At 39.0% G+C, this 19988-nt stretch overlaps 2 protein-coding genes across 3 annotated transcripts; both read right to left on the reverse strand.

The window, feature by feature from the left end:
* Nucleotides 1-2765: 2765 nt before the first annotated feature.
* On the reverse strand, nucleotides 2766-19987 carry LOC103510026. The gene is made up of 3 exons (XM_008474662.3): nucleotides 19727-19987; nucleotides 3838-5813; nucleotides 2766-3286 (listed from the first exon to the last, which is right to left on the reverse strand). The coding sequence occupies exons 1-3, from the start codon at nucleotides 19739-19741 to the stop codon at nucleotides 2845-2847; spliced, it is 2433 nt and encodes an 810-aa protein (XP_008472884.3). The 5' UTR covers nucleotides 19742-19987; the 3' UTR covers nucleotides 2766-2844.
* Nucleotides 17997-18618, reverse strand: LOC113465334. Of its 2 annotated transcripts, none has more exons than XM_026824190.1 (3): nucleotides 18452-18618; nucleotides 18254-18383; nucleotides 17997-18190 (listed from the first exon to the last, which is right to left on the reverse strand). In XM_026824190.1, the coding sequence occupies exons 1-3, from the start codon at nucleotides 18531-18533 to the stop codon at nucleotides 18004-18006; spliced, it is 399 nt and encodes a 132-aa protein (XP_026679991.1). In that variant the 5' UTR covers nucleotides 18534-18618; the 3' UTR covers nucleotides 17997-18003. The 2 variants fall into 2 exon arrangements, with proteins under 2 accessions (XP_026679991.1, XP_026679990.1); XM_026824189.1 differs by having other exon boundaries at nucleotides 18254-18438; nucleotides 18507-18583.
* Nucleotide 19988: the final 1 nt, after the last annotated feature.

Consider the following 19988-nt stretch of genomic DNA (forward strand, 5'->3'; position numbering starts at 1 on the left):
TGATGCGTTATCATTTATCAAAGATAAGTGTTCCGTGTTAAAATAACAAGTAGTGTTGAAAAATTTCTTTCATCTTCTCAGACTTTTGTCTCTCTAGATTTCCACAAATTATGTAAATGGTTATCAATATTATGTTAACACCTGATACCAGGGGCGATTTTAGGGGGAGGAGGCGCCCCCTCTGGCATTTAGGGACCCCTAAACATAGTAGGTACCTAGGTGGCTGGGGGACTTCAAACAGGGAGGATACCAGTCTGAAATTTCCCTTGCTAAAGAAATAGCAAAGGTTGAGTGTGAAGGGCATCATCCACTCGTAAATTTTTTATGGCCAAAACCAAATGTCAGCTTAGAGCAATCTCCCTAGGGCTGACGAAAAACGCCGACCCCGTCTGAACACAGGACAAAAGGCGAAGGAAAAGAGGAAACATAGTATTTTTTGGTATACCACTTCTATTCTGCTCAGTTTCTTTCCAATATAATTTTCATCCCTTCTCAAAATATCTGCCTAGAATTTGGAAACCCCCCCTCGCCAGTAAGTCACTGTTTGTATTATTGTCCTCTCTCTAAAATCCTGGATCCCAGCCTGCCTCGTATGACCTTAAGTAGGCCAAAGTAATAATTATGTAATTTTTTCTGAGCTTACCTCAAAGAAAGAGTGTATGTCAACAGACCTAAGACTCCCCAAGAGCTGAAGAACAACGTTCGAGAAGTTCAAGCCCTAGAACCAAGCATTTTGAGCGAAAATGTGCGAAAAAGCCCGAATGTGCGACATTGAATATGGACAGCATTTTCACAACCTTATATTTCATCAGTAGTATAGAAAAAATTCCCCAACCCTCTAGAATCATTTCATAAAATAAAAGTTGTAAAAATGAGAAAAATTATAAAAATATAACAGAAAAACTTTATCAGGTTACTTCTGCGCCACCCTGTACTTAATGGGATCAAGGAATGGGTCTTATCTAAGTTATTGCTATAAAACGGAAACGGAGTATTTTGCCTCGGTGGTGCAGTGGTCAAGGCGCTCGCCTGGTAAACAGGAGGGCGTGGGTTCAATCCCAGCCGAGGTATGGAGTTTTATACTCAATATAATTTGAGAATTTGACCACAATAATAGTACATAGTAGCCTACTGCTGGAGTAAAGGGACTTTTCAGTCCTATGCGAGCAGTATAAATAAGCACTATTATTATTATTATTTTGATTCAATTACGTCTTACATAGTTACCTATGTAAGACGTCATTGCTGGAAGGACTTTCAATTTGGCCTTGTAAAACGTTCCTAGACCAATAGTTAAAATCTAATAAACCTTTATCTATTCTATTTATCGTACCCTACACAGAACATCTAGCACAGCGATTCTCAATCGACGGTACACGTACCCCTGGGGGTACGTGAGAAAAATTTGTGTAATGGTGGACAAAAGCCAATTTTGAATTTTGACGCTTTATCAGTGCAGTACAGTCCAGAAAAGTACTGGAATATTGACCTCAAGCAACTGAAGTACTGAATTTTTTCAAAAGGTACTGAGTCTGTTTAGAACTCAGTAGTAATGGTACACATCAACCTAGGTATGGGTGCCCGGTACTCATTACGATGGTGGCGGGGGTGCGTGAGATTAAATCCGGGTAGTCAAGGGGTACGAGGGCGAAAAAAGGTTGAGAGCCGCTGATCTAGGAGATTTCCCCCAAAACAAACCTTAGGTAATAAGTCCCTCCAGGAGTAAACAAAATGAGTGTAAAAACAACTTTTGTTTACGTACGCACAGACTTGGGAGTTTCGAAAATCTTTTTGTTTTGAAGGAAACAATTCCATGTATTGGATTCTCTTGGTTCTAGGACCTCACGTCAAGCTCTTATCTAAGAGATTGAAAGAGACTCGGAAGATAAGAGAACTAATGGGTAGGTACATATTATGTATGATTTTTTTTTTCAAGTTTCGTAAGATTGACAGGCGGTCTAAGAGTTAGAATGTTCCTTGTCCCGGAGATAAAATGGTAGTACAGAAACCACTATACCTACTGCAAAAATAGTACATAAAATTAAAATAAAAATCTGAAGGTATTATTTTTGAACTTAAAAAAAAAAATAAATAAATAAAAAAAAACTAAATAGGGTATCATTTTATTGGAAAAAAGTTGTCTTTCAACTCACAAGCCTTAACAAATAATACAGTGGATTCTAAGAGAGAAGAGAGGACAGGATGAGTAAAAATCAGTAGAGGGAACTGTACCTCCAGAGGTCTTATCGTCCCGAGAAAGAGGAGTATAAGAAGACAGGATAGGAGAAAACCAGCTGTTCCGAGATGTTTAGGATTTGAATATTAGGATAAAGTTCGCTTCTTGACTAGGTAGGTTGAAATGACAAACGTATACTTCTTCACTATTTGTGAAGTGGTGATAGTGAAGAAGTATACGTTTGTCATTTCAACCTACCTAGTCAAGATGGACCTTCACAAAGTTACAGAATCTTCAATCTATCAAATAATACAGTGGATTCCACCAATATTTTCTCAGTCCTGAAGGCCTGTTAAGCCACCGGTCTGTTATGGACTAAAAAGAAGGTTGGTGAAACTACAGTGGATTCCGCCAATATTTTCTCAGTCCTAAGAAGGCCTGTTAAGCCACCGGTCTGTTATGGACTAAAAAGAAGGTTGGTGAAAACCACCCCTAGCCCTTTCACAACTTAATTTCACTCACCATTTCACACAGATCGGTACAGTGGATTCCGCCAATATTTTCTCAGTCCTAAGAAGGCCTGTTAAGCCACCGGTCTGTTATGGACTAAAAAGAAGGTTGGTGAAACCCACTCCTAGCCCTTTCACAACTTAATTTCACTCACCATTTCACACAGATCGCCGCCCTCTTCGGCTCTCTCTCACACAATCTTGCCAGGCGGCCGGCAACAGCGGCAAACTTTGCCGGCCCGGCGCCACCACCGTCTCCCGAGTATGATCAATAATAAAATGGCGGCACTCCTCAAGCTCACCCTGGCGGAAAAAGTTCTGCACTACATTAGGCCGGGGGGAATGGATGAGATCCCATAACTTTTTTGACAGGTGTTTCACAGAGTGGGCGGGCAAGAAGTTGCGTTGTACAGCGGTGAGCACGTCGTGTAAACGTTTGTGTCGTTCGAATTTAGAGTCACTGCTGAGCATGTAAGCGTAGTTGAGGAAGCCGAGGATGAGAAGAGTTAGCTCGCACGTGGTCTCGAACGGGTTGACTAGCTTGCGAGGGCGCGGCTCGAAGGATTTACACGGCAGGAGGACGGGGTAGATGAACGCTGGGCTGTAAGAAAGTAGTAAAGGGAATTTTAATTGAGGTAATAACCCTTCGGTTTTTTTTAAACACCTTATATAAGTACCTATGTACTGTGCCTATAATAACCACCAAATAAAGGTTTATTTATTTAATAATATATCTTCTGGCCCACCTCTTTGATCGAGTGGTCAAGACTGTCAAGAGCAACGACTTTCAACCCGGAGGTGCTGGGTTCAAATCTCGGCCAGGGCGGAAATTTTCTAACCAAACTTTTCCGTTCTTGGATAGGCACGGATGTAAAGGAATGCGGTGTCAAGGTACAATACAATAAAAAAAAGTCTCCTCCTTCTTTCATTTTGCCTTTTTCTGTTAAGGAAAAAGTTCGCCCCGTGCGGGAATCGAACTTGCGACCGAGTGCTAACAGAGCTCTTTTTTTACTTTCATTTTGCCTTTTTCTGTTAAGGAAAAAGTTCGCCCCGTGCGGGAATCGAACTTGCGACCGAGTGCTAACAGAGCTCTTTTTTTTTTTAATCAAGTATGTATTGTACATCTTGACATCCAAATAAAGGTTCACTTACCTATTCAAGATAACATTTATCACAGGCTTGGGCAAGGCCAGCGTGTTAGCATAGCTCCTCCATTCAGCCACACATCTCGACCACTCCTGATCCATATGCTTCTTAAACGCAACATTCTGATGCATAGCCTCCCAATCGTTAACCACTCTCATCGCCTCTTCAACGTTCAAACTCGCGAAGTACGAGTTCGGCTTCCGTCGGCTAATCTCGTGAAAGGTCGTGATCATTCGTTTGGCTTCGGTGGAACTCGGGGCGAGTCGGGGATGGTTGTAGGTTTGCAGGTAGTGCTGTAGGGAGTATTGGATGTGCTGGTTGATTTGTTGTTGGAGAAGTTTAAGGTCTTCCTCGTCGAAGAGATGGAGAGTGGGTTGAGGGAAAGTATTGTTGGCTGCGCCATGGTTATTGCCAAGAGTTTCAGTTGTTTTGGCTGTTCTATGGGTATTACTTTCAATATTTTCCGTTTTTGGTACTCCGTGGACATTATTATCAATGTTTTGAGTTGTTAAATTGGTGTTATTTATATTATTTTGACTAGTGGACTTCATTAGTTGTGGAATTGTAAGAGAAATATTTGAGGTTTTACTTGGTTTATCTAGTTCAATTATTTCGATTTTGGACGGAATGTGTGTCGTTTTTGTGTTTGTACTAAGAGCTTTACTAGTTTCAGGGATATCTTGACTTCTTTTAATCTTATTTTCAATATTTTTGCCTACATCATTGACTACTTTTACAGTTTCATTACATATCACAGTTTGTTGTATCACAGGGGTGGAGACTAAACCTGCTCGCTCACATTCTTTCTGATATAGGGGATAAGCATAGCCTATAATATTGCTATGGTAGGCTAGCTCTTCATCACTAGTCACTCCATACTTCGCTTTGTACATTTCAATCGCTCCCAAATAGGCTTCGTATATGTCTTTATTTTGTTTCTGAGTGATTTTCCCATAGTTATAGTTGAGATCATTCATGAGAGCTGCTTTGTCTTTTGGCGGCTTTGCGGGCTTGACTTCGACTTTCTTTTCCTTCTTGTTCACTTTGCTTGTCTTCGAAGTTAACATCGTCTTTTGGACCAGCTTTATCGACAGTTGCTGGTCGGGTTCTTTAACAACTTTGTTTTGTTGGTTCTGGTTATTTTCCACTTTCTCCTGGTTGCAAACGTTTTCTTTGGCATCTGTCACACCTTCGTTCTCTTTCACAAGTTCTTCCGTAGTTGCCATTTTGACTTGGGCGAGTTTATTAATCTCCTGCGCCGTCGGTTCACTGTTCCCAATTATCACAATATATTCCTCATAGTTGTCGTAGTTTTCCGCACTATTCCCTCCCTGATCTCCCTTATAAACATACGTCTCATTAATCTGTATGTATTTGTTTATCTCCTTGTTAATTTCATCCATGATCTGCTTGTTCAATTCTTCCGAGAGCTGGCTCTTTTGTCTGCTCTTATCCGGAGTGATTTTCTTCTTCCCTTTACCACCACAGCCACCACTGTCCATATGTTTCTTGCTAACGCTCCCTTTCCCTTCATTCGCATCAACGAAAGCGACTTTCTTCGGGGTGTCTTTCTTCGTCGCGCTGTCTTGTATGGTTTCGTTGAACTTCAAATTAACATAGTCGTTGATATTATCGTCAATGTTCTCATTACCGTCATCCTTCCCATTTCCATTCCCATAATCATAGATCTCATTGAAATCAAACAACTCCCCCATGAGCTCATTCAGCTCTTTTTTCGACACTTTGACACCCGGATCTCGTCGGAATTCTTCGGAATCGATGAGTTCTTCTTCGAGCAAGTTCGGGATGAATTCCGTGTCGTCGTCCTCGTTGGTGTTGATTTTGTCGATGGGTTTGGTGAATTCGGTGAGAAACTCTTTCCAGTCCTGGTCGTCGATGACACAGTCATACATGTCCATGTCGATGTCGGGCGGGATGAACGCCTGCTCGATGTCCTCCAGGGCTTTGTCCGTATAGGAGACCTGCAGGGACACACAAGTGGGTATAAAAAAAAATACAGTCAAACCTGTCTAAGTGGGAAAAAATTGCCGGTCCCTTAAAGATCAGTCCACCCTGCTCCTTAGCTATGTTTTTATAAGTTTCCATTTATTTGTTATTCGATACAAATCTCTCAATATGTAAAAAAATATCCAATAAATTTAATAGTATACCCATCCGTAAAAGCAGGTGCTTGTGCCACGGAAAATTTGTAAATCTAAAACGATTTCTTTTCCTAAAACTAAATAGGGAATTTTTTGGTACCTACTTATAAGTAGTGAGATAAGATAATCTAAAGTCTAACAAAAGAAAATGATCAAGAAAGCCAAGTGTGGTGCAAAGTTGTGACTTAAATCGATTTAGGTGTTGGAATCTAAAGTCTACGGTCCAATTAGATATACATACCTAGATGCGTGACAATTTAAGCAATTTATGTGTAACAATTAATTAATAGGTTAATGAACAGCAGGTCTAAAATCAAGGTAACATCTTATACCATAGGCCTTAAAAGTAAATAATGATATCTGAGCTAAAGGTCGAGTCTCTTGTTAACCTTATGTTGGTGCAAGAACGTCATGTTAAGCCAAAATAACCGGTTCGATCAAGCCAAAATAACTTTTATGGGAACTTGTTAGTACAAAAATGGATTAACCTTGGCTATGATTTGGAGGATTCTATAGATAAAGTCAACTTAATTATTTTTTAAATAGGTGATTATTTGCATTTAATTTTAATTAAGACTGTTATCTTGGGGTAGTTTTTAACTCGAACTTATTATAAATAAAACATGCCATTTTGAGTATTTTCAAATTTTCGCTTCTATTTTGAGGACTTGAGTAATGGACTACTTTTAGAGAGAGGGAAAATAACTTTTAATACTTATACTTAAGTCATTCATGACGTAAAACTCTGCACACTATTGCATGATTGGCAAATTCATTAATTTACAATTCACCAATGGCTTTCATTTTTCATTAAGTTAAAATATTTTAATTTCATTGACATTCTTTTTTCTTCTCGTTTTTAGGTGCGTTACTTTGGCGTCCTTCACACCGGACATGTTTGGGTCCAATACAACACCACAGTGGTCTATTCCACTTCGCAATTTAAATCTAAACCATATTATCTACACGAAAGACTTGTGCTCCAAATCATGCCCGATCTTCTTGGCCAAATACTTGACATCTTCATTCGAATGTTCTGTGCGAATCACGCCCAACTTTGTCTTCAACCGCTCAATGCCCGATCTTCTTGGCCAAATACTTGACATCTTCATTCGAATGTTCTGTGCGAATCACGCCCAACTTTGTCTTCAACCGCTCAATGGCGTTCACACTCCATATTGTAGCGTACATCGTATCTGGAGAGGCCGCTTTATCTTCAACCGGTAGGTCCAACGCTGGGTCGATGCACCGTTTGATTTTCACACGGATGAGGTTTTGTAGAAGCGTTAACACTCGGATGAGTAATTCTTCGTTCGTCGCTGGGTCTATGAAGGAGAGGAACCGCTTGGGTGCTTGTGCCGCGAGTAGGCTAGGCACCATGTCTTCATTGCACGACAGATTGACTAGGAGTTTCAGCACCTGAAGTTTACACTGTGGGGAGCCTGTTTCTAAATGGCCATACAGGGAGTGTAGGTAGGGGCAGAACTCTTCATGCCAGTCATTATGGACGGCCACATCGAGCAACGTTTCGGGCCGTTGCGAAACACGAGTTTTTGAATCTTCAGAGAACTCGGTTTCCGGTTTTTGACGCAGGCTGTCCGGATGAGATTTTGACGCTGAAACGGGCTCTTCGATGGTTCTTGCCTTGGGCGTGTGATCGGATTTTTGACGCATGCTGACCGGACTAGATTTAGATGTCGAACCAACTGTCTCTTCAGTTTTTGCTGGTTTAGACGTATTATCGGATTTCTGACGGATGTTTCCCGTACTAGATTTAGACACCGAAACTGATTCTTCGATGGTTCTTGAAGTTTTACAAGAATCAGCACCGTCTGGTACATTTTTTGGCGGTGCATTCACAGTCTTGGATTTCTCTCTCCATTTCTTATCCGCGCTTAATCCTATGGTCTCTTCCGTTTTTTTGGAGTTTTCTTTGGCTACATCAGTCTTTTTGGCGTCTATTTTTACCTTTTTCGAAGTTCGCGCATTTGGATAATCATTAGCGGACGTTTGCGCGTCTATATTTTTGGTATTGAGCGCCAATTTTGTTCTTTTGGAAGTTTGCGCAGGACTTTCATTTGTTTGCGCGCCTAGAGTTCCATATTGTCGTTTACAACTCCGTCCAAGGTATTTTTTTCTGACGAATTTATCGCCTCTGGTTTTTACAATCTCATTTTGAGGTACAGCCGTCGTTCGCACGGAATTTCTTCGCTTACGTTCCAAAACGAAATGGCTGACGGAGATCTTTCGTTTCCTCGGCGGTCTTCGTTTGAACTTCGTTGACCCTCGAGCGAGATCGGCACTGGTCGTTAATTTTTGAGCATCATCGGCACCTGGTTCTTTGTGAACAGGGCTTTCTTTCTGCTTGAATGGGGATTTGTTGGGTTTCGCAGGAGTTTGCGGAGATCTGTCAACAACGGGGCTGGATTTCGCCATCGTTCTAGAAAAAAATGGAGAGGGAGAATAGGGAGATTATCACTATTAATGAATTTATTTAATTTAGAAGTCAATAACCAGCATTTTTTTTCTACCAAATCTTAATATACAAAACGAGAAATAGGTAATTATAAATAAGAGAAACTTTCTATCATTCATAAATTTTTCGGGATTAAGGACCTTAGATGTTTGGGGCTTCTAAAAAAAAAGTAACGTTTTTTTTTTCAACAATCTTACCCTAAAGGTCAATGTCAATGTTACCCATGTTCCTATTTTTTATTTTACCGTTATCACACATTGGTAACTGTAAAGATTATTATATACCTAACTACGAGTATTATTATTTTTTCTTTATCTCCAGACAGTCAATAACCAGCATTTTCTACCAAATTGTAGATAAGAGAAACTTTCTATCATCCATAAATTTTTGGGGTAAAAGGCCTTAGATGTTTGAGGCAAAAAAAAAATCCCATGGGGGAATGTTTTTCTTCTTCTTTTGTTTTAAATTAATCAAGGTGTTCTTTCTTACTTATTTGTAAAATACTCTCATTAATATGTCAAAATATATAGGTACACAAGAACTTGTTTAGACTGCGGGGGCAAAGGGACTTTTTAGTCCTATCCCAGCAGGATAAACAAGGTATATTCTATTCTTCTTCCTTTATTAAGTTGAGGGAGCTAGTTGAAAGCAAAAAAGAAGAAAAAGAAGAAGAAGAAGAAGAAAAAACAGTAGGATAAGGTATATTCTATTCTTCTTCCTTTATTAAGTTGAGGGAGCTAGTTGAAAGCAAAAAAGAAGAAAAAGAAGGATAAACAAGGTATATTCTATTCTTCTTCCTTTATTAAGTTGAGGGAGCTAGTTGAAAGCAAAAAAGAAGAAAAAGAAAAAAAAAAGAATTATTTTAAACAAATAAAATTAATGCAGTTTTCATGTATTTCAATCTCGGAACAATGAAATAAATGTCTCTTAAAATTATAAAGATGGCAATGAAAAACTAACAGCAAGTAATATCTCTGGACAAAATCATCATGAGAACCATAAACCCAAAATAATCTCATATTAAAAGTGTTTGAAGCCTAGTTAGCTCGGAGGGTAGCTCGTCTACCTTGTACGCGCTATGTCGCGGGTTTGATTCCCACCCGGGGCAGATTTTATCATAAACAGATTAGGTTCGTTCTCGGAACGAGGAGCGGAGAGGGAGGGAGAGGAGAGGAAGAAAGAGAGGAGAGGAGAGGGAGAAAGAGAGAGGAGAGAGAAGAAAGAGAGAAAAAAGAAGAGGGAAGGAGGGAGAGAGGAGATAGAAGAAAAAGAAAGAGGGTTCCTTCAAAAGTTTTGGTCCTCTCTGCGCCTATGAGTTTGAAATTGATACATGTACTTAAACTACGTCGTCCATAATAATAATAATAATATCTACAGTACAATTTATAGAGGATGTTCCATAAGTAGCGGCCACAAGACTGACAAACAGAACACCCTGTAAAAGAGGACCTAATACTTCGAAATGGCTGCCGCGTTTGGTGACATCGGACCAAAAACACGGAAAGCTAGAAGTGGATTCATGCTACGAAATATTATCCTGTGTCGACCATATTACCATGTCTGCATTTGAAACAAGTTCTTTTTCTTAGAAATAGTTTGCATAAAATAAAAAATAGTTCCCGCCTTGTGGTCGAAAAAAGATGAACCTACATCTTGAAGACCCCAAAAAGCATCCTTATAATGATGGTATTAAAAGGTTTGTAAATAAACTGAACACATGCACTTTCCTCAAAAGAGGCCAAGATTAAAAAAAAAAAAAAAAAAAAAAAAAAAATTGGAATTTCGATTAAAAAATACCGCCTCGATCAAGTTTTATCAGACATCAATCGATTGATTGATTGATTGATTAACAAATCAACGGGTAAAACCCATGTATCAATCAATCCTTTAACAACCTACTGCTGGGGTAAAGGGATTCTTTAATACTATTCAAGCAATATGAATAAAATTATCATATTTATATTTAATAAATGAAGGGAAATAAATCGTTCACCCATTTCTCGAAGTCCTTAGGTCCACCGGTAAAAGGTAAATTAACTACACAAATAACAATACATTAAGCAATAGAACTTTGGGCATATTTGCAGAAACAGCCCGGGAAAAATATTAACAATAAAAAGCATTTGAAAGAGAAAAAAGAACATAACAATCCATTGACTAAGATCTTAACATTGTGAAAATACATTACTTTCCTTATTGTAGCATAAGAGAAGTGAAAAATTAATATGATCACTTTCGGGGTGACATTTAGTACTGTCTGCAAAATTTTACAAGTGGATGCCCATCACACCCAACCTTTGCGAATTCTTTAGGAAGGGAAATTTCAGGCTGGTGTGCTCCCTGTTTAAAGTCACCCACCCAGACTAGGCTGGTGGTTAATGTCAAGTAAAGATCAGTCCACCCTGCTCCTTAGCTATGTTTTTATAAGTTTCCATTTATTTGTTATTCGATACAAATCTCTCAATATGTAAAAAAAATATTCAATAAATAGTATAGCCATCCGTAAAAGCAGGTGCTTGTGCCACGGAAAATTTGTAAATCTAAAACGATTTCTTTCCCCTAAAACTAAATAGGGAATTTTTTGGTAGGTACCTACCTACTTATAAGTAGTTAGATAAGATAATCTAAAGTCTAACAAAAGAAAATGATCAAGAAAGCCAAGTGTGGTGCAAAGTTGTGACTTAAATCGATTTAGGTGTTGGAATCTAAAGTCTACGGTCCAATTAGATATACATACCTAGATGCGTGACAATTTAAGCAATTTATGTGTAACAATTAATTAATAGGTTAATAAACAACAGGTCTATAATCAAGGTAACATCTTATACCATAGGCCTTAAAAGTAAATAATGATATCTGAGCTAAAGGTCGAGTCTCTTGTTAACATTGTAAGAGAAATATTTGAGGTTTTACTTGGTTTATCTAGTTCAGTCATTTCGATTTTGGACGGAATGTGTGTCGTTTTTGTGTTTGTACTAAGAGCTTTACTAGTTTCAGGGATATCTTGACTTATTTTAATCTTATTTTCAATATTTTTGCCTACATCATTGACTACTTTTACACTCATTGGGTACTGAGGTGAACAGAAAACTATTATCTAATACCTGGCCACCTAGGTGCGTAAGAGGGCACGTCATTACTTATTGTTATGGAATCGAGGTCGAAATTTTGTTTGCTTGTTTTTGATTTATTTTTCCCGTCAAGGAAGGAAAACAGATCAACGTACGCCTGGTCAAAAGCTCAGGTTAAGTACCTACGTACCTACTTACCTATGTATTCTATTATCTATTCTATTTATCGTACCCTACACAGAACATCTGATTCTAGGACAGCGATTCTCAACCGACGGTACACCTACCCCAGGGGTACGCGAGAAAAATTTGTGTAATGGTGGACAAAAGCCAATTTTGACGGTTTATCAGTGCAGTACAGTCCAGAAAAGTACTGAATATTGACCTCAAGGAACTAAAGTACTGATTTTTTTCAAAAGGTAGTGAGTCTGTTTAGAACTTTATTATTTTATTCCTTTTAAACCTTTAAATTAACTCAATACTAATTCGGAACTCGGGTGAATGACCATTGGCTATTATAGGTTAAATATTAAGCTAAAAAAAAGAAAAAAAAATGTCAAGAATGGGAATTAAAATAAATTTTCTGTTACATTTTCTTAGACTGCGGGGTTAAAAAAAGTCCGCCCTAGCCGGGATTCGAACCCAGCACCTTCGACAGAAGAATCAGATCAACCTAGGTATGGGTAATTGGGTACTCGGTACTCATTATGATGGTGGCGGGGGTGCGTGAGACTAAATCCGGGTAGTCAAGGGGTACGAGGGCGAAAAAAGGTTGAGAGCCGCTGATCTAAGAGATTTCCCCCAAAAACAAACCTTAGGTAAAAAGTCCCTCCAGGAGTAAACAAAATGAGGGTAAAAACAACTTTTGTTTACGTAGGTACGCACAGACTTGGGAGTTTCGAAAATCTTTTTGTTTTGAAGGAAACAATTCCATGTATTGGATTCTCTTGGTTCTAGGACCTCACGTCAAGCTCTTATCTAAGAGATTGAAAGAGACTCGGAAGATAAGAGAACTAATGGTACTCGCCAACCCCCATCAGATCCATAGGAAGAAAATTTTGTACCTTATGAGGTAGAAAAAATGTACCTCAGCTCCGGCTCTATATCTAAGAGATTGAAAGAGACTCGGAAGATAAGAGAACTAATGGGTAGGTAGGTACATATTATGTATGATTTGTATAAGTTTCGTAAGATTGACAGGCGGTCTAAGAGCTAGAATGTTCCTTGTCCCGGAGATAAAATGGTAGTACAGAAAGGAACCTCTGTACGTATACCACTATACCTACTGCAAAAATAATACATAAAATTAAAAATAAAAAAATCTGGAGGTATTATTTTTGAACTGAAAAAAATTAACGAAATAGGGTGTCATTTTATTTGGAAAAAAGTTGTCTTTCAACTCACAAGCCTCAATAAATAATACAGTCTAGGTAGGTTGAAATGACAAACGTATACTTCTTCACTATTTTTAACTGCACTAGATTTAGACACCGAAACTGATTCTTCGATGGTTCTTGAAGTTTTACAAGAATCAGCACCATCTGGTACATTTTTTGGCGGTGCATTCACAGTCTTGGATTTCTCTCTCCATTTCTTATCCGCGCTTAATTCTATGGTCTCTTCCGTTTTTTTGGAGTTTTCATTGGTTACATCAGTCTTTTTGGAGTCTATTTTTGCCTTTTTCGAAGTTCGCGCATTTGGATAATCATTAGCGGACGTTTGCACGTCTATATTTTTGGTATTGAGCGCCAATTTTGTTCTTTTGGAAGTTTGCGCAGGACTTTCATTTGTTTGCCCGCCTAGAGTTCCAGATTGTCGTTTACAACTCCGTCCAAGGTATTTTTTTCTGACGAAGACGCTCGCTTGGTAATCAGGAGCGCGTGGGTTCAATCCCAGCCGAGGTACGGGAATCATCCTCAACATTATTCGAGACTTTGACCCCGAAAATGTTATTAATCGGTGCCCATGCCCACACATGGGCAACGCCGTTGATCGAACAGGGCCCAAGGATATTTTCTGGAAACAGGGCCCAAGGATATTTTCTGGAAACAGGGCCCAAGGATATTTTTGATAAATCTACATAATTTATCGAATCTCTGTGCCCAGTTCAGGCGACATTATCATATTATTATTATTTTCTACTTTCTTTTTTTTATATCTAAAGGATTGGGAATTGCGAAGCTTGGAACTTTTTTCTTAAAATTCTCTCTTTTCTCCGCCCCAACTTATCACCTGATGCGTTATCAAAGATAAGTTTTAAATCTACATAATTTATCGAATCTCTGTGCCCAGTTCAGGCGACATTATCATATTATTATTATTTTCTACTTTCTTTTTTTTATATCAAAAGGATTGAGAGTTGCGAAGCTTGGAACTTTTTTCTTAAAATTCTCTCTTTTGTCCGCCCCAACTTATCACCTGATGCGTTATCATTTATCAAAGATAAGTGTTCCGTGTAAAAATAACAAGTGTTGAAAAATTTCTTTCATCTTCTCAGACTTTTGTCTCTCTAGATTTCCACAAATTATGTAAATGGTTATCAATATTATGTTAACACCTGATACCAGGGGCGATTTTAGGGGGAGGAGGCGCCCCCTCTGGCATTTAGGGACCCCTAAACATAGTAGGTACCTAGGTGGCTGGGGGACTTCAAACAGGGAGGATACCAGTCTGAGATTTCCCTTGCTAAAGAAATAGCAAAGGTTGAGTGTGAAGGGCATCATCCACTCGTAAATTTTTTATGGCCAAAACCAAATGTCAGCTTAGAGCAATCTCCCTAGGGCTGACGAAAAACGCCGACCCCGTCTGAACACAGGACAAAAGGCGAAGGAAAAGAGGAAACATAGTATTTTTTGGTATACCACTTCTATTCTGCTCAGTTTCTTTCCAATATAATTTTCATCCCTTCTCAAAATATCTGCCTAGAATTTGGAAACCCCCCCTCGCCAGTAAGTCACTGTTTGTATTATTGTCCTCTCTCTAATCCTGGATACCAGCCTGCCTGGTATGACCTTAAGTAGACCAAAGTAATAATTATGTAAACCCGTACAATCTCAATAAATTTATCTCCCAAGAAAAATGTAATGGTATATAATTATACTTATATTTTACGTATGACCTTAAGTAGACCAAAGTAATAATTATGTAAACCCGTACAATCTCAATAAATTTATCTCCCAAGAAAAATGTAATGGTATATCTATAATTATACTTATATTTTACGATTACCTAGTTATCAAAATTATGTAACAATGTAATGTAAGGCCATTTTGTAAGACCTACTCAGATTATGTGGGTAGATATAATTAGGTCGGTAGCAGGTATAGGATAAAGGTACAGGGGAAATGAAAATGGAAGTTTCACTTTTGCATATCCATGCCTTAGGTCATCCAATTACACCTGACAGGTCGCCTGAGGCCATACACTATCAGGTAGACAAATTTGGAAACCCCCCCTCGCCAGTAAGTCACTGTTTGTATTATTGTCCTCTCTCTAAAATCCTGGATCCCAGCCTGCCTCGTATGACCTTAAGTAGGCCAAAGTAATAATTATGTAAACCCGTACAATCTAAATAAATTTATCTCCCAAGAAAAATGTAATGGTATATAATTATACTTATATTTTATGATTAGTTATCAAAATTATGTAACAATGTAATGTAAGGCCATTTTGTAAGACCTACTCAGATTATGTGGGTAGATATAATTAGGTCGGTATAGCAGGTATAGGATAAAGGTACAGGGGAAATGAAAATGGAAGTTTCACTTTTGCATATCCATGCCTTAGGACCTTAGGTTGTCCAATTAGACCTGACAGGTCGCCTGAGACACTTATTATTGCTGCCATACACTATCAGGTAGACATGACAGGTCGCCTGAGACAACACACATCCATTACGTCAAATCACGTGACGTGATAGTAGTGTGGCTGACCGGGATTACCTACAAAACTTTAAAGTACATTATGTACTATGGGAAAACTTACAGGGTACAGGGGAAATGAAAATGGAAGTTTCACTTTTGCATATCCATGCCTTAGGTCGTCCAATTAGACCTGACAGGTCGCCTGAGGCACTTATTATTGCTGCCATACACTATCAGGTAGACATGACAGGTCGCCTGAGAGACTTATTATTGCTGTCATACACTGACAGGCGTACCTGTTCAGGTCTAATCCCTGTCACTTAGGACTTTTATAGAATAAAATAGACCCTGTTTATACTGCCAGAATGAGACGTTATAGTGACGTTAAATCCCCTGTTTTGGCTGTTCTATGGGTATTACTTTCAATATTTTCCGTTTTTGGTACTCCGTGGACATTATTATCAATGTTTTGAGTTGTTTGAGTTGTTAAATTGGTGTTATTTATATTATTTTGACTAATGGACTTCATTAGTTGTGGAAGTTTTGGCTGTTCTATGGGTATTACTTTCAATATTTTCCGTTTTTGGTACTCCGTGGACATTATTATCAATGTTTTGAGTTGTTTGAGCTGTTAAATTGGTATTATTTATATTATTTTGACTAGTGGACTTCATTAGTTGTGGGTTATTATTGCTGTCATACACTGACAGGCGTACCTGTTCAGGTCTAATCCCTGTCACTTAGGACTTTTATAGAATAAAATAGACCCTGTTCATACTGCCAGAATGAGACGTTATAGTGACGTTAAATCCCCTTTTTTAATTAATCTGATGAATTAAATAAACAAAAGTAGGTACCTATTTAAAAAATAAATTGGATTCATTGGGTACTGAGGTGAACAGAAAACTATTATCTAATACCTGGCCACCTAGGTGCGTAAGAGGGCACGTCATTACTTATTGTTATGATATCGAAGTCGAAATTTTGTTTGCTTGTTTTTGATTTATTTTTCCCCTCAAGGGGGGAAAACAGATCAACGTACGCCTGGTCAAAGTGCTCAGGTTTGTTACCTACGTACCTATGTACCTAGAATAGGTACCTACATACCTATGTACCTAGAATACGGACCTACTTGTACTTACCAACCTATGTACAGGGTGGCGCAGAAGTAACCTGATAAAGTTAAAATAGAATAACTTTTTTTTGTGATTAATATTTTTTTCTTCCGTCTTCAGATTATTGTAAAGAACCCTTGGGGAATTCATCGTGGAAAATTTTAATACGCTACAAAGAACTAAACTCGTAAAATTTTATTTTCAAAATTGACAGTCAATTAGAAATGGTTGAAAATTGGATAATTTCTCGAAAGAGCGAATTTCCGTGGCCTGCAAACTCTTCCGAAATATTTCATTTTCAAAATTGACAGTCAATTAGAAATGGTTGAAAATCGGATAATTTCTCGAAATAGCGAATTTCCGTGGCCTGCAAACTCTTCCGAAATGTCCGCCCAGACTTTTTTTCTGAGCTTACCTCAAAGAAAGAGTGTATGTCAACAGACCTAAGACTCCCCAAGAGCTGAAGAACAACGTTCGAGAAGTTCAAGCCCTAGAACCAAGCATTTTGAGCGAAAATGTGCGAAAAAGCCCGAATGTGCGACATTGAATATGGACAGCATTTTCACAACCTTATATTTCATCAGTAGTATAGAAAAAATTCCCCAACCCTCTAGAATCATTTCATAAAATAAAAGTTGTAAAAATGAGAAAAATTATAAAAATATAACAGAAAAACTTTATCAGGTTACTTCTGCGCCACCCTGTACTTAATGGGATCAAGGAATGGGTCTTATCTAAGTTATTGCTATAAAACGGAAACGGAGTATTTTGCCTCGGTGGTGCAGTGGTCAAGGCGCTCGCCTGGTAAACAGGAGGGCGTGGGTTCAATCCCAGCCGAGGTATGGAGTTTTATACTCAATATAATTTGAGAATTTGACCACAATAATAGTACTAGTAGCCTACTGCTGGAGTAAAGGGACTTTTCAGTCCTATGCGAGCAGTATAAATAAGCACTATTATTATTATTATTTTGATTCAATTACGTCTTACATAGTTACCTATGTAAGACGTCATTGCTGGAAGGACTTTCAATTTGGCCTTGTAAAACGTTCCTAGACCAATAGTTAAAATCTAATAAACCTTTATCTATTCTATTTATCGTACCCTACACAGAACATCTAGCACAGCGATTCTCAATCGACGGTACACGTACCCCTGGGGGTACGTGAGAAAAATTTGTGTAATGGTGGACAAAAGCCAATTTTGAATTTTGACGCTTTATCAGTGCAGTACAGTCCAGAAAAGTACTGGAATATTGACCTCAAGCAACTGAAGTACTGAATTTTTTCAAAATTGCCTTTTTCGAAGTTCGCGCATTTGGATAATCATTAGGGGACGTTTGCGCGTCTATATTTTTGGTATTGAGCGCCAATTTTGTTCTATTGGAAGTTTGTGCAGGACTTTCATTTGTTTGCCCGCCTAGAGTTCCATATTGTCGTTTACAACTCCGTCCAAGGTATTTTTTTCTGACGTCATCCAACTCGTTCAACTCATCTTCATCTGGCTTATATTCTTCATCAGAAGAATCATCCGGGAATTCCTTGTCGAGCAACGTTTCGCGCCGTTGCGAAACACGAGTTTTTGAATCTTCAGAGAACTCCGTTTCCGGTTTTTGACGCAGGCTGTCCGGATTAGATTTTGACGCTGAAACGGGCTCTTCCATGGTTCTTGCCTTGGGCGTGTGATCGGATTTTTGACGCATGCTTGCTGAAACGGGCTCTTCGATGGTTCTTGCCTTGGGCGTGTGATCGGATTTTTGACGCATGCTGACCGGACTAGATTTAGATGTCGAACTAACTGTCTCTTCAGTTTTTGTTGGTTTAGACGTATTATCGGATTTCTGACGGATGTGTCCTGCACTAGATTTAGACACCGAAACTGATTCTTCGATGGTTCTTGAAGTTTTACAAGAGTCAGCACCACTGCACTAGATTTAGACACCGAAACTGATTCTTCGATGGTTCTTGAAGTTTTACAAGAATCAGCACCATCTGGTACATTTTTTGGCGGGGCATTCACAGTCTTGGATTTCTCTCTCCATTTCTTATCCGCGCTTAATCCTATGGTTTCTTCCGTTTTTTTGGAGTTTTCATTGGCTACATCAGTTTTTGGCGGTGCATTCACAGTCTTGGATTTCTCTCTCCATTTCTTATCCGCGCTTAATCCTATGGTCTCTTCCGTTTTATTGGAGTTTTCATTGACTACATCAGTCTTTTTGGCGTCTATTTTTGCCTTTTTCGAAGTTCGCGCATTTGGATAATCATTAGGGGACGTTTGCGCGTCTATATTTTTGGTATTGAGCGCCAATTTTGTTCTTTTGGAAGTTTGCGCAGGACTTTCAGTTTTTTGCCCGCCTAGAGTTCCATATTGTCGTTTACAACTCCGTCCAAGGTATTTTTTTCTGAGCGTCGATGACACAGTCATACATGTCCATGTCGATGTCGGGCGGGATGAACGCCTGCTCGATGTCCTCCAGGGCTTTGTCCGTATAGGAAACCTGCAGGGACACACAAGTGGGTATAAAAAAAAAATACAGTCAAACCTGTCTAAGTGGGAAAAAATTGCCGGTCCCTTGGATTCCCACTTAGACAGGTTCGACAGTAATAACTTCAGCGGAAGGTAATCATTAGGCGAGGTTAACGCCGGAGGCGTTCTCAAGCACCTAACAACCTAACCCTAGAGCTCCATTATGTGGTCAATGTTTGGTAGAGGGAACTGTAAACTACTGAGAACGTAAAACTCTGCACACTATTGCATGATTGGCAAATTCATTAATTTACAATTCACCAATGGCTTTCATTTTTCATTAAGTTAAAATAATTTAATTTCATTGACATTCTTTTTTCTTCTCGTTTTTAGGTGCGTTACTTTGGTGTCCTTCACACCGGACATGTTTGGGTCCAATACAACACCACAGTGGTCTATTCCACTTCGCAATTTAAATCTAAACCATATCTACACGAAAAAAAAAAAAAAAAAAAAAAAAAAAAAAAATGTCGAGAATGGGAATTAAAATAAATTTTCTGTTGCCTTTTCTTAGACTGCGGGGTTAAAAAAGTCCGCCCTAGCCGGGATTTGAACCCAGCACCTTCGACAGAAGAATCAGTGCTACCCACTCATCAACAAGGGTGAGCTACTCACCTTAGATCTCGTCATGTATACCGGGTCCGACTTTTGCACGTCGTCCGTACACTTGTCAGCTACTCACCTTAGATCTCGTCATGTATACAGGGTCCGACTGCTGCACCTCATCCGTACATTTGCCAGGTTCCTCCCAGTCCACGTCCTGAGTCAAACTCTTACTGAGCGTGTCATCCAACTCGTTCAACTCATCTTCATCTGGCTTATATTCTTCATCAGAAGAATCATCCGGGAATTCCTTGTCGAGCAACGTTTCGGGCCGTTGCGAAACACGAGTTTTAGAATCTTCAGAGAACTCGGTTTCCGGTTTTTGACGCAGGCTGTCCGGA

Source organism: Diaphorina citri, unplaced genomic scaffold (genome assembly GCF_000475195.1).
Source record: "Diaphorina citri unplaced genomic scaffold, Diaci psyllid genome assembly version 1.1 scaffold554, whole genome shotgun sequence".
In the NCBI taxonomy this organism is placed as follows: Eukaryota; Metazoa; Arthropoda; class Insecta; order Hemiptera; family Psyllidae; genus Diaphorina; species Diaphorina citri.

Excerpts from the sequence above, each read along its gene's own strand:
- LOC113465334 (XM_026824190.1), bottom strand. The coding sequence starts at position 18,533 with ATGCCCCGCCAAAAAATGTACCAGATGGTGCTGATTCTTGTAAAACTT. Across the intron at positions 18,384-18,451 it reads GAATCAGTTTCGGTGTCTAA|ATCTAGTGCAGGACACATCC; the intron begins ATCTAGTGCAGT and ends TTCGGTGTCTAA. Across the intron at positions 18,191-18,253 it reads AATCCGATCACACGCCCAAG|GCAAGAACCATGGAAGAGCC; the intron begins GCAAGAACCATC and ends CACACGCCCAAG.
- LOC103510026 (XM_008474662.3), bottom strand. Across the intron at positions 3,287-3,837 it reads ATAAATGTTATCTTGAATAG|CCCAGCGTTCATCTACCCCG; the intron begins GTAAGTGAACCT and ends ACTTTCTTACAG.